General features: G+C 47.2%; 1 protein-coding gene across 2 annotated transcripts; it reads right to left on the reverse strand.

Annotated features, from left to right (window-relative positions):
• Positions 1-3,809: 3,809 nt before the first annotated feature.
• Positions 3,810-13,846, reverse strand: LOC148064257 (uncharacterized). Of its 2 annotated transcripts, XM_087811012.1 has the most exons (12): positions 13,584-13,846; positions 12,763-12,896; positions 11,531-11,646; positions 11,391-11,471; positions 10,697-10,731; positions 10,503-10,636; positions 10,376-10,448; positions 5,949-6,062; positions 5,799-5,888; positions 5,658-5,741; positions 5,443-5,599; positions 3,810-4,173 (listed from the first exon to the last, which is right to left on the reverse strand). In XM_087811012.1, the coding sequence occupies exons 1-12, from the start codon at positions 13,703-13,705 to the stop codon at positions 4,003-4,005; spliced, it is 1,311 nt and encodes a 436-aa protein (XP_087667138.1). In that variant the 5' UTR covers positions 13,706-13,846; the 3' UTR covers positions 3,810-4,002. The 2 variants fall into 2 exon arrangements, with proteins under 2 accessions (XP_087667138.1, XP_087667139.1); XM_087811013.1 differs by lacking the exons at positions 12,763-12,896; positions 13,584-13,846 and adding an exon at positions 11,772-12,071.
• Positions 13,847-14,503: the final 657 nt, after the last annotated feature.

Below are 14,503 nucleotides of genomic sequence, written 5' to 3' on the forward strand. Positions count from 1 at the left end.
TAAACCCAAGGCTAAGCCCGACGGGATCAATGTACCCCCAGCTAGACGCCGCTCCTGGCAGCAGCATCACTAGGGCCCCGCCGGCCCAGGATCCAAATCCATTGGGGCCACAGGCCTCGGGGGAATGGAATCGCTCAAAAACAGTATGAGGTACTGATCCTGCCGCCATGTCGAGGAGAAAGGCTCTAGCAAAGGCTGAGGTGGACGCCCAAGAGGCTCCCAAGGCAACACCCCACGAAAGAGCCATTGAAATGAGAGACCTCTGAGGGAAGACCAGCTCACCAGGCCAACATCTACCGTGGCAAAGAATAGGAGATCAGAGGCGCCGCAAAACAAAACCCGTACAGGACAACAGGTGAAGACACTCTTGACCTGGGTCCAAGTGGGGCGGCAGTTGGAAGGCCCGCAGCGTGAGAGTTGTTGCCCGGAAGGACCTGAACCTTTGGACAACGGGACGCTGGGATCGGACGCAATGACACTGATGACTACTCTACTCAAGGAAGACACTCAGGGCTAATGGGGAGAGCACAAGCTCACTTGTTCTCTTCGTGGATGTCAGGTCCAGAAGGAGTGAAACCTTAAAGACAAAATGTCACTCATTTGCAGCAAGCCCAGCCGCCTGTGAGCTGCTGCCATGAGCCCCAGGGGGACACACAGTGCCTGCTGACGTCACATGACGTCAAGCTTACAGCTACTGTGTTGTCAACCGGACTAATGGAGAGAGCACGAGGCTCGCTCGCTCTCATCGTGGATGTCTGTACCAGAAGGAGCGAGACCTCAAACAAAATGTCCAGTGGGACTTGGTCAAGAGGCTCAAATGTCAGGTCTGCGAGAGAATCCAGCACCAGGAGACCTGGAGATCCCGCCGAGGGCTGGAAGGCCTCACCGGAGGTCGAAGCCTGTGGGCCCCAGCAAGAAATGCACCACCAGAGGGTAGGTATGCGCCAAAGCACCCGACGTGTCTTGTTGCTATGGCTGATGCGAACACTCAGTGTCGCCACAGTCCGTCTGTTATCCAGTAATGCTGCAGGAAAAAACAAAACAGCAGAGACCAATCAGGAGCTGTGGTCCAGGGACCTGTCTGCACACCAGTGAGAGAACATCCCTCATTTGGAGGCATAAGCCTACGTGTAGACGTGGGGCCCGGGCATTCTCCAGCGTGTGGAGAATGTCCGGGTCCAGAGTCCCGCTCAGCTTGTCCCATGCAAGAGCCACACTTTGAGAGGCAGACCCAGCACCAGGGGTGCCGTCAGAGTCCCCCCTGCCCAGGGAGTACGGCGCCACCACTATTAACCTCACACCCCCCCGCCCCCCTCTTTGCTCCCCGAAACAAGGGGAGGAGTCGCAGCGGAGGAGGGAGGGCAAACCGTAGCCGGACAGCCAACTTAAGTGGGCCAAAGCGTCCACGCCTAGTGGGGGGCAATCAGAGGCCCTGAGGGAGAATCAAATGTCTATTTGAAGTTCTCCTTTTTGGCGTTGAGGTCCGCCACCGTGTGACCGAACCAAGACCACATCTTGGCAGCCACGACTCGGACAGACCCCATTCGTCCTGGACATCCTCCTTGACAGTCTGTCTGCTACTACATTTCCTGGACAGCCCCCCTTGACAGTCTGTCTGCTACTACATTCAGCGCACCCGGCACATGCTGAGCTCTGAGAGAGAGCAGGTGACGGTCTGCCCACAGCCAAATCTTCTTTGCCACACTCAGAAGAGCTGGGGATCTGACTCCACCCTGGCGATTCATGTAACCGGTGTAGCTGTCTGATAGCACTAGGACGTTGGACTGTGACAGTTGGGGAGAGAGAGGTGAAGCAGGACGTTGTGAATTGCTTTCAACACTAGCCAGTTGAAGTACACCGGTCTGTACCAGACACTGCAGGCATAGGTCTGACCCGAGGTGCCTCCCCAACCTGAGTGTAAAGAAGGACGCAACCTAATGGAACTCTCCTTCTGAGGTTTGTTAGAGAGTTCCAAAAAACTTGATGTCCTGCAAAACCAAAGCGGGAAGGCTCACTTTTAGACCTCCGTCCCCCTTAGGGTCTAGCTTGGGACGACCAAACCATCTCTGGAGTTTCCTCATATGCAGCGAGCCCAACGGCTGTGAGCTGCTGCCACTAGCCCCAGGAGGGACATAACAGCACCTGCTGCCGTCCTTCTTTCTTCATGACGGCGAGCTTCCAGCAACTGTGTTTTCAGTCTGAGAATGGGCTGGATACTTGTGTCCGGGAGGCACGCATATCCTTCCTCCCTGTTCAGCAGTACCCCCAGGTAAACGAACTGCTGGAGTGGAGTCAGAGCGCTCTTGCTGAGGTTCACCATGAACCCCAGGTAGGCCTCTGACCTAGCAAGGATCAACGAGTCGCCAAATAGGTCAGATCCTCACCCCATTTGCTCTCATGGGTTCCAGTGCTGCCTCCACACACTTGGTGAAGGTCCTGGGTGCCAGAGAGTAGCCGAACGGGGGTCAAGTGTATTCAAACACTCGATCCTCGAGGGCGAGACGCAAGTACTTCTGATGTCTCTCGACTATCAGAACGTGAAAGTACGCATCGGTCAGGTCGATAGATGTCATCCAATCTCCTGGACTTACATCTGTCAGCAGTCGTTTTACCGTCAACATACGAAACGGGAAGGTGGCTATAAACCTGTTCAAATAGCTGACCCACTCCCTGTTTCGCCACTCGTTTCCAGAGACAAACGCGGGGTTGACGGTCAACTGGAGCGCATAGCCCCACCTGATTACTTCCCTCTGCAATCTAGAATGAAGTAAAACCAGGCGACTCCAAGCCGAATAATGTTCCGTCAGAACCGCAGCCCTGATGAACTTTGGGTTCTCCTCCGGTCCGGCCCCGCCATTGTCATAGGGTAGGCCGTTGACGAAAGGGCATCACAAGAGTCGCATCTCCCTCCAGCAAGGGCGACAGTTCCTCACCCATCGTCTGGTCTCGGAACTGCGGGAAAACCCCGCGCGTAAAGGTTCCATGGTGCGTCTGTTCCATGGCGTTTCTCTGCCGCCAAACGTGACACCATCCATGGCGCCGGGATTTTTTGACAACGCTGTGAGGGAAGGAACAACCTCCGCTCAACATAGACAAGTCCGGTCTATTTTCACTTACCTCATCAGCTGTCAAACCCCGTCAGACCAGCGCATGTCAACACGGTAGTGAAGTAAACACAGCTGATTAAGCCGGTCTCGTGGACATCTGCTCGTCTGGAAACAAAACACACCTGGTTGAGTCTGCCCTTCATTCGTGTGGACAGACTCCGTTATTACAGTCTCGGCATGACCCGGACGAAGGGGTTTAACACCTCCTTCGAACTGTGTTCTGAGAGGAAACTCTCGCCATCTATGAACGGTGGAACATGTTAGCTTAGCATTAGCGGCGAAAGTTTCTAATGACGCCTGTGAATACGTCACACTCACAGGCGGAAACACATGCGCACTACTAACACCTTTCTCAGGTGAACCCGTCGAGTGCTGCAGGAGGGCCATGAGACCTGCAAGAGATACTTACCTGATCGCTCTCGCACACCTCATGGCCGACTTCATGCAGCGAGCCAGTCGTCCTCCTCGTCGCGGTCCGTTCAGGATCGAGGGACGACTCAGCTCGACTCATCAGGGTAAACCAACAGCGAAGCGGTTAGAGGGCGGAGCACCAATATGAAGAAGAACATTTGTTCACAGTCGACATTTTAAAGCCATTTTTAAACATCGTTTCTCTTGAGACTCGAGGAGCCTGAAGAGTCACTTTGACCCTTGACCTCTAGAAACTCATCTCCATGAAGGTCAAACAAGGACAACATCAGGTGATTTTCCAAATGGTTTTATTGTATAAAAGAAAGCGAAGCTAAAACACTTTGAAACAAGGATTTAATTTAGAACAGAAACAACAGCCCGAGCGACGAGTAAAACAAGCGAGAACTAAAGTCGACCTTGAGAAAAAGACTTAAAAACATGAAGAACCGACGAGCGCAGACGTCGACGTGATGATTGACAGGCGTCACTCGCTGACGTCCATGTCGTCGTCCTGATGGTTCTCGTCTCCGTTCACCTTGACCTGATGCTTCGAGCGAACTTTGCCGTTTCCTTCCGGAGAGAAAGACTCGTCGCAATATTTACGCTCGTGCTCGCTGTTGTAGCCGAGCTCCTCCTCGTCGTAGTCCCGCGTGATCTGAGCACACGGTAGCACGTTAGCACACGCTAGCATGTTAGCACACACAGGTCAACACACACATGTTAGCACACACACAGGTCAACACACACATGTTAGCACACACACGTCAACACAGGGGTCAAAACACACATGTTAGCACACGTTAGCACACACACGTCAACACACACATGTTAGCACACACAGGTCAACACACACAGGTCAACACACACAGGTCAACACACACAGGTCAACACACACAGGTCAACACACACAGGTCAACACACACAGGTCAACACACATGTTAGCACACACATGTTAGCACACACAGGTCAGCACACACAGGTCAACACACACAGGTCAACACACACAGGTTAGCACACACACGTCAACACAGAGGTCAACACACACATGTTAGCACACACACGTCAACACACACATGTTAGCACACACAGGTCAACACACAGGTCAACACACAGGTCAACACACAGATGTTAGCACACACAGGTCAACACACACATGTTAGCACACACAGGTCAACACACAGGTCAACACACAGATGTTAGCACACACAGGTCAACACACAGGTCAACACACAGATGTTAGCACACACAGGTCAACACACACACATGTTAGCACACACAGGTCAACACACAGGTCAACACACAGATGTTAGCACACACAGGTCAACACACACACATGTTAGCACACACAGGTCAACACACAGGTCAACACACACAGGTCAACACACATGTTAGCACACACATGTTAGCACACACAGGTCAACACACACAGGTCAACACACACATGTTAGCACACACATGTTAGCACACACACGTCAACACAGAGGTCAACACACACACATGTTAGCACACGTTAGCACACACACGTCAAAACACACATGTTAGCACACACAGGTCAACACACAGGTCAACACACACATGTTAGCACACACAGGTCAACACACACGTTAGCACACACAGGTCAACACAAATTAACACGCACACAGGTCAACACACAGGTCAACACACAGGTCAACACACACACATGTTAGCACACACAGGTCAACACACAGGTCAACACACAGGTCAACACACAGATGTTAGCACACACAGGTCAACACACATACGCATGTTAGCACACACACACATGTTAGCACACACAGGTCAACACAAGTTAACACACACACAGGTCAACACACACACGTTAGCACACACAGGTCAACACAAGTTAACACACACACACACACACACACATCTACACACACACATTTGTAAAGCTGTGATGAACCTTTGAATCTTTGTCTCCTTCGTTCTTCTTCTCTCGTTCTCGCTCCTTGTCTTTACTTTTCTTCTTCTTGCTGTTGGATCGTTCTCTCTCTTCTCGTCCTCTTTCCTTCTCACTGCGTCTCTCTCGCTCCTTCTCTCTCTTCTTCTCCTTCTTGTGTCTGCAAACAAACAAACGTGTGACGTCGACTGGCGTCAGGAAGACTCTTCTGGTCGTACCTTCGTGGAGACGGCGAGCGAGAACTTTTCCTCTTCGGCGACTTCTTAGGAGATCTGCTGACGCTGCGACTTTTCCTGCGCCTGCTGTGAAGAGGTCAAGGTCAACACGGGGTCGAGCACAGGTCAGAGTTCGGCACTGACCGACTGGCGCTGCTGGACCTGCGAGTCGTGCTGTAGCTCTTGGGCGGCGTCTTGGACTTCCTGCGAGCGGCTTCTTCCTTCTTCCTGTCCCTGCACAGTGACCTTCAGACGAGGGTTTTCAACCGACAACCTTCTCTATCGACCTCTGACCTGCTCCTGGAGTGACGGCCTCGCTCTCTGGAGGGTTCGCGTCTCCTGCGAGGACTCTTGGAACGTCTTCTGCTCCTGGAGGAGGAACGACGGCGAGACCTGCTGTTGCTGCTCCTGGAACAAGAAGAAGAAGAAGAAGAAGAAACTTCTATGATCAGAGCCTCGTGGTCCACTTAGAAGAGTTGATGCGGTGAAACATGATGAACTAGTGTTTTGATTTATATATTTGTTTGGTGTGTATTTTTCAAAAGGTAGATTTGCTCAGTCGTGACCAAACATCAGTGGATCATCTCCACGAACATGGATCTACAGTCGATCACACGACCTTGAAGTTTACACTTACAATCAAAATGATTCTCCTGCAAACAAGGTTTTTTTTTTAGCAAAATGTACGAATAACAACTTCTAGCAACTGATGTTACAAGTGGTTTCTCCAAATAAAACAAAATCTCAGTTTCAAAATATTTCAACCCCTTCATGACAACTTTAATACTTCATCGAGCGCCTGTTGCTGCACCTGCTGCTGCACCTGCTGCACAGACAACAGCTTCTGGCAGAGTTCCTGGGAATCTTCGTTCCTCGTGTTCTTCTTCCAGTTCACTAATGTTCTTGGGTTTGATGCTGCAGATACTTTTTCTAATCCCACAGATTTCCAAGTTCATGTCCGGCGACAGTGAAGCTCTAAGATCTTCCAGGACTTCTTCTCAAGCCTTGGTGGACTTTGAGGTTTGCTTGGGATCTTTGTCCTGTTAGAAGGTCCAATTTTTGTTTCCAAGAGTATCTCTTGGAACATTCAGTGCCTTTGATTTTAACCCTTTGCTCGTTTATGTGACGATCTCTTAGGTCAGGTAGATCTCTTAGGTCAGGTTGGTAGATCTCTTAGGTCAGGTAGGTAGATCTCTTAGGTCAGGTAGGTAGATCTCTTAGGTCAGGTAGGTAGATCTCTTAGGTCAGGTTGGTAGATCTCTTAGGTCAGGTAGGTAGATCTCTTAGGTCAGGTAGGTAGATCTCTTAGGTCAGGTAGGTAGATCTCTTAGGTCAGGTAGATCTCTTAGGTTGGTAGATCTCTTAGGTCAGGTAGATCTCTTAGGTAGGTAGATCTCTTAGGTCAGGTAGGTAGATCTCTTAGGTCAGGTAGGTAGATCTCTTAGGTCAGGTAGGTAGATCTCTTAGGTCAGGTAGGTAGATCTCTTAGGTCAGGTAGGTAGATCTCTTAGGTCAGGTAGGTAGATCTCTTAGGTCAGGTAGGTAGATCTCTTAGGTCAGGTAGGTAGATCTCTTAGGTCAGGTAGGTAGATCTCTTAGGTCAGGTAGGTAGATCTCTTAGGTCAGGTAGGTAGATCTCTTAGGTCAGGTAGGTAGATCTCTTAGGTCAGGTTGGTAGATCTCTTAGGTCAGGTAGGTAGATCTCTTAGGTCAGGTAGGTAGATCTCTTAGGTCAGGTAGGTAGATCTCTTAGGTCAGGTAGATCTCTTAGGTCAGGTAGATCTCTTAGGTCAGGTAGGTAGATCTCTTAGGTCAGGTAGGTAGATCTCTTAGGTCAGGTAGGTAGATCTCTTAGGTCAGGTTGGTAGATCTCTTAGGTCAGGTTGGTAGATCTCTTAGGTCAGGTAGGTAGATCTCTTAGGTCAGGTAGGTAGATCTCTTAGGTCAGGTAGGTAGATCTCTTAGGTCAGGTTGGTAGATCTCTTAGGTCAGGTTGGTAGATCTCTTAGGTCAGGTTGGTAGATCTCTTAGGTCAGGTTGGTAGATCTCTTAGGTCAGGTTGGTAGATCTCTTAGGTCAGGTAGGTAGATCTCTTAGGTCAGGTAGGTAGATCTCTTAGGTCAGGTTGGTAGATCTCTTAGGTCAGGTTGGTAGATCTCTTAGGTCAGGTAGGTAGATCTCTTAGGTCAGGTTGGTAGATCTCTTAGGTCAGGTAGGTAGATCTCTTAGGTCAGGTTGGTAGATCTCTTAGGTCAGGTAGGTAGATCTCTTAGGTCAGGTAGGTAGATCTCTTAGGTCAGGTAGGTAGATCTCTTAGGTCAGGTTGGTAGATCTCTTAGGTCAGGTTGGTAGATCTCTTAGGTCAGGTAGGTAGATCTCTTAGGTCAGGTAGGTAGATCTCTTAGGTCAGGTAGGTAGATCTCTTAGGTCAGGTAGATCTCTTAGGTTGGTAGATCTCTTAGGTCAGGTAGATCTCTTAGGTAGGTAGATCTCTTAGGTCAGGTAGGTAGATCTCTTAGGTCAGGTAGGTAGATCTCTTAGGTCAGGTAGGTAGATCTCTTAGGTCAGGTAGGTAGATCTCTTAGGTCAGGTAGGTAGATCTCTTAGGTCAGGTAGGTAGATCTCTTAGGTCAGGTAGGTAGATCTCTTAGGTCAGGTAGGTAGATCTCTTAGGTCAGGTAGGTAGATCTCTTAGGTCAGGTAGGTAGATCTCTTAGGTCAGGTTGGTAGATCTCTTAGGTCAGGTAGGTAGATCTCTTAGGTCAGGTAGGTAGATCTCTTAGGTCAGGTAGGTAGATCTCTTAGGTCAGGTAGATCTCTTAGGTCAGGTAGATCTCTTAGGTCAGGTAGGTAGATCTCTTAGGTCAGGTAGGTAGATCTCTTAGGTCAGGTAGGTAGATCTCTTAGGTCAGGTTGGTAGATCTCTTAGGTCAGGTTGGTAGATCTCTTAGGTCAGGTAGGTAGATCTCTTAGGTCAGGTAGGTAGATCTCTTAGGTCAGGTAGGTAGATCTCTTAGGTCAGGTTGGTAGATCTCTTAGGTCAGGTTGGTAGATCTCTTAGGTCAGGTTGGTAGATCTCTTAGGTCAGGTTGGTAGATCTCTTAGGTCAGGTTGGTAGATCTCTTAGGTCAGGTAGGTAGATCTCTTAGGTCAGGTAGGTAGATCTCTTAGGTCAGGTTGGTAGATCTCTTAGGTCAGGTTGGTAGATCTCTTAGGTCAGGTAGGTAGATCTCTTAGGTCAGGTAGGTAGATCTCTTAGGTCAGGTAGGTAGATCTCTTAGGTCAGGTTGGTAGATCTCTTAGGTCAGGTAGGTAGATCTCTTAGGTCAGGTAGGTAGATCTCTTAGGTCAGGTAGGTAGATCTCTTAGGTCAGGTAGGTAGATCTCTTAGGTCAGGTTGGTAGATCTCTTAGGTCAGGTTGGTAGATCTCTTAGGTCAGGTAGGTAGATCTCTTAGGTCAGGTAGGTAGATCTCTTAGGTCAGGTAGGTAGATCTCTTAGGTCAGGTTGGTAGATCTCTTAGGTAAGGTTGGTAGATCTCTTAGGTCAGGTAGGTAGATCTCTTAGGTCAGGTAGGTAGATCTCTTAGGTCAGGTAGGTAGATCTCTTAGGTCAGGTAGGTAGATCTCTTAGGTCAGGTAGGTAGATCTCTTAGGTCAGGTAGGTAGATCTCTTAGGTCAGGTAGGTAGATCTCTTAGGTCAGGTAGGTAGATCTCTTAGGTCAGGTAGGTAGATCTCTTAGGTCAGGTTGGTAGATCTCTTAGGTCAGGTTGGTAGATCTCTTAGGTCAGGTAGGTAGATCTCTTAGGTCAGGTAGGTAGATCTCTTAGATCTACCACCTTGAGGTTGGTGGATACGTTTTCAGCAAACTGTCTTGACAGTCACGCCTGACCCCTGACCTCTTCCTTCTTGGGTGACATTCATGCCTGACCCCTGACCTCTTCCTTCTGGGGTGACAGTCCTGTCTGACCCCTGACCTCTTCCTTCTGGGGTGACAGTCTTGCCTGACCCCTGACCTCTTCCTTCTGGGGTGACAGTCATGCCTGACCCCTGACCTCTTCCTTCTGGGGTGACAGTCTTATCTGACCCCTGACCTCTTCCTTCTGGGGTGACAGTCTTTTCTGACCCCTGACCTCTTCCTTCTGGGGTGACAGTCATGCCTGACCCCTGACCTCTTCCTTCTGGGGTGACAGTCATGCCTGACCCCTGACCTCTTCAGTCTGTGCATCAATGCCGACAGCACAGGAACACTACACTCACGACCCTGCGAGGATGTTCTGATCGGATCTTTGATGACCAGAAGCTCAGTTCAGGTGTTGAGTCTTGAACATCTTCATGTAGCAACAGATCTTCTAAGATCCTCAGAGAGATCTTTGTTGGACCCTTCAGTGACCAGTGTGAAGAGTGTGAGGCTGCACTACACAACTGAACACACCTGCTCCCTACACACCTGAGACCTGGTGACACTAACCAGTCACATGACCTTTGAGGGAAGATGTCAGCAGTGGATCATCTACAGGTGTCTCACTTTAGACATGAATGTATATTATGTTGAGGTAACAATACTTTTACTCTGTTGGATAAACTTCACACAAACTACTTGACTTCGTGTCATTCTGTCAGTGTTGACGAGAAGATGGACTTCAAGGTCAACTCTTGTGATCCACTGACGGTGAGCGACAGATGAATCCAGGTGTTGCTGATAAAGACGTGAACGCACCTGTGGCGCGAGTGCGACCTTGACCTCCTGCGGCGAGACCTGGAGCGAGAGCGTTTGCTGCGACTCTCTTTGCCTGCAAGAGAGAGAAGTTAGAAGGTGTCGCGTGGAAGTCGTGCTGGTGTCGGACCTCCTGAGTCGATGGTGGCAGAAATGAGCGACTGGGCCTCGCGGACCCTCTTCATGGCCTCCTCGATCTCCTTGTTGGACGCGTCAGGCTTGAGGCCCACGTTCAGGTTCAGACCAGCAGCGAGAGGATTCATCCTGAAGACACAAACGTCGTCACGGGTCTGAAGGACCGTCGAGATCAAGTCGAGAACTTACTTTGGATCCGTCATGAACTTCAACAGATCTGCCGTCTGCAAGAAAACGTGTTGTAATGACTTGATAAGATATTATTACGATAATAACATGATAACGCGATAATAACGCGATAATAACGTGATAATAACATGATATTAATACGATATTAATACGATATTAATATGATAATAACACGATAACGCGATAATAACGTGATAATAACGTGATAATAACATGATATTAATACGATATTAATACGATATTAATACGATAATAACATGATATTAACATGATATTAATACGATATTAATACGATAATAACATGATAATAACATGATATTAACATATTAATACGATAACAACATGATAATAACATGATATTAATACGATATTAATACGATAATAACATAATAACATGATATTAACATGATATTAATACGATATTAATACGATAATAACATGATATTAATACGATATTAATACGATATTAATACGATAATAACATGATATTAATACGACATTAATACGATAATAACATAATAACATGATATTAACATGATATTAATACGATATTAATACGATAATAACATGATATAAATACGATAATAACACGATAATAACATGATAACGACTGAAGTTGATCTTTCATCCTCTCGTGTCAAACCTTCCTCCGGTTGGTTCGGTCCAAACACAGACGCTGGTATGTCCGACTCACCTGTACGTTCATGTTCGCTCCTGGAAATCCAAACGCAGCCATGGCGTCCATGTTGAGACCCGCGAAGGGGTTTCCTCCCATCTGAGGACGACGGCGTCGCGTCAACACAAACAAAAACACGGCGAACAAACACAACTTACGCCGGCGTTGGGCAGAGGGTTCGGCGTCGGCAGAAGTCCGGCTCCGGGCAGAATTCCCGCAACGGCGTTTGCCGGCGCCAAGAGCGACAAGGCCTTGGCTTCGTCTGGGATGGATCCTGGAGGGAAGAGGAGCGTGAGAGGAGAACCACATCCGTCGTCAACAAGTCAACAATCCCCTAAATCAACAAATCTGCTGAAGAACATAATCACACTAGTCCAAACACTGCCAAGAAAGTATCACCTGAGCGTGTTTTTAAAGTCATGAACCAAACGTTAGCAGATGCTTCTCCAATTGGATGAGACCTCAACTTTCATTCTGAGGTTTATTGAAACAAGACGCTGGCGGCTTCGCTACTAAAAGCACAGAGAAAAATCGAGATACAAACAACAGAGAGAATTTTAGGAATTTGGCAAAAAAAAAACTCTCAATTGTCAGTGTTTACTTACCAGAAACACACAGAGACATGAAGAACACACGGTATCTTACCTGGCAATAATTAACCACACGCTAAAGTCATAGATCATCAATAGCATCAATATCAGCGCAAGAACATCTTCACACTCGAGATGAGACACGGACAACATGAACATAGAGAAAGACATTTGCGTCGCACAAAACACGTGGATGGTATTTCAGCAGGGCCTGGTTTACAGGACTGACTGAGCCCGGAATAAACTGTAAAACACAACAAAAGAAAACCAGCGTTAAAAGAAAACACTGCAGCAACACGTTCTTCTCGTCGGGTCTTTACAGAACCAGCCGTGTTGAGAACCATCGTCTCGTCGGATCGAATATTCTTCACTTTCACATCTGATCAAATCATCTCCAATAACACTAGGATCACATGTTGATAAAGGAGGTGTCGTCATAGTAACCACGGTAAAAGAACACGACAGAGGGAGGGGCTTGAGACGGCAGGTCAGTGTGAGGACCGTCAACGAAGGGCCGACCTTTGCCTTCTGTGCTACAAACTCGCACACACACTCGCGCACACACACACACACACGCACACACACAAATGACAAGTTTAACAGAAGGAAGTCCAAAATGGGGAAGACATCTGAAAACACGCGTCACTCTGCGTCTGCTGCGGCGGCGGCGCATGACGAGCATTTGAGCTGTTGATATACGAGAAGAGAACAGGACACGTGAACCCAGTCTCTGATCTTACGACCTGCTCAACACACTCCACACACACTTCAATACCAAGAACCACCAAAGATGCACAAACCTTCTGCGAACGGAACCACGATCAGCGCTCGGTCCACGAACACCGTGTTGGTCAAGTGCTGAGAGACGCCCACGGACTCCGGCTCGTGGAACTTGACGAAGCAGACGCGCGACGTCACCGGCATCGTCGAGTCACTGCAGGAACAAACGATGAACATTGAGAACATTCTGGAGCAAACGTGGTCCAGATGAAGACATCCGTCACGGACGCCAACTTAAGAAGGTCTTGGTTCAAACGAATAACCTTTAATATGGTTGGTTTTTCTTGACACTAATGTTTCTGAAGGTCATCATCATATTAAAGATACTTGAGTTACTCTTGGTCACAACCAAACACTCCTTGACGTCCATGTTTGATCCTAAAGTTCAGACTTTCAAAGTAAAAGCTTCTTTCTGCCTCATCAACACGAGCGACGGTCACTTCCGGTCAGAAGACGCAACTGTTATTTGAGCGGAAAAGATAAGAAAACTCGAACAATGAACGTGTTTCATAAACAAAGTATATCAGAGAATTTACAAATAGATCAATATTTCGCGCTAACACGAGGTTAGTAGCGTTAAAGTTCCACATTTATTCATCAAATAACGACGATATCTACCGAGATTAACCACGTAGTCGAACATTAAGCATCTTAAACGCTCATAAAAACACATTTGCTGGATGTTTTTGAGGGAAAAGGCGTCGTTAAAGTAATGGTGACCACGTTAGCATACATGCTAGTTAGCATTGGTCGCCATAATGTCGGCGCGTCTCTACAAACAATGAAAGAATAGATTGAATGCGAATCTAAAGATAAGATAAGAATCGAGTGTTGGACTCACTCTGGCGGGAACAGCTTGAGTTCTTCGATGGTTCCGAGGAACCCGAACAGAGTCTTCATCTGCTCGGATGTTGTGCTCGGAGACACGTTGGTCACCTGGACGACCTTCGTGGTGTAATTCATGTTTTCTTCTCGCGGATGGAACACAGACGACGATGGTTCACCAGCGCAGCGGTTCTGATCTTAAAAACACATGCAGGACCAGATCGACTACAACGAGATGTTGCTGCGACTCGACGCCATCGTGAGCGACTCACCGGAAGCAGCGACGACTAGCGGCTATAAATGGAAGCGTCACGTTTAACGTCCAGCAGAGGTCGCCAGAGAGGGAATGTTATTATTATTAGTAGTAGTAATAATTATAATAATAATAATAATCTCTATTTATATAGCGCCTTTCTAGACCAGGGTCACAAAGCGCTTTGACAGCCATTCACATAGTAGTATTATTAGTATCAGTTTTAGTAGTAGTATTAGTATTAGTAGTAGTATCAGTATTAGTAGTAGTATTAGTATTAGTAGTAGTATCAGTATTAGTATTAGTATTAGTATTAGTATTAGTATTAGTAGTAGTATCAGTATTAGTATTAGTAGTAGTATCAGTATTAGTATTAGTATTATACAAATAAAAATTACTTACTTACTTACTTATTATTAGTAGTAGTAGTATTAGTATTAATATTATCTTCATCAACATCATCATCATCATTATTATTATTATTATTATTATTATTACTATTATCTTCATCATCATCATTATTATTATTATTATTATTATTATTATTATTATTATCTGCACTAGAACAGGTTTTACTTTCAGCTCATGTTGTTTTCGGTTGAGATGTGTTTCTGTGAACAATTAGAGAAAGATTTTAAAATAATAATAAATGGATACATATATATTTATTGTGACTAAATGTT

The sequence above is a fragment of the Callionymus lyra genome, chromosome 16, assembly GCF_982586985.1.
Source record: "Callionymus lyra chromosome 16, fCalLyr1.hap1.1, whole genome shotgun sequence".
Taxonomy (NCBI): domain Eukaryota; kingdom Metazoa; phylum Chordata; class Actinopteri; order Syngnathiformes; family Callionymidae; genus Callionymus; species Callionymus lyra.

Bases quoted from the DNA above. Each gene is read 5' to 3' on its own strand.
- LOC148064257 (XM_087811012.1), bottom strand. From the start codon at position 13,705: ATGAATTACACCACGAAGGTCGTCCAGGTGACCAACGTGTCTCCGAGC. The intron at 12,897-13,583 runs GTGAGTCCAACA...TTGTTCCTGCAG, and splicing joins CTCAAGCTGTTCCCGCCAGA to TGACTCGACGATGCCGGTGA. The intron at 6,063-10,375 runs GTGCGTTCACGT...TTCTTGTTCCAG, and splicing joins AGGTCGCACTCGCGCCACAG to GAGCAGCAACAGCAGGTCTC.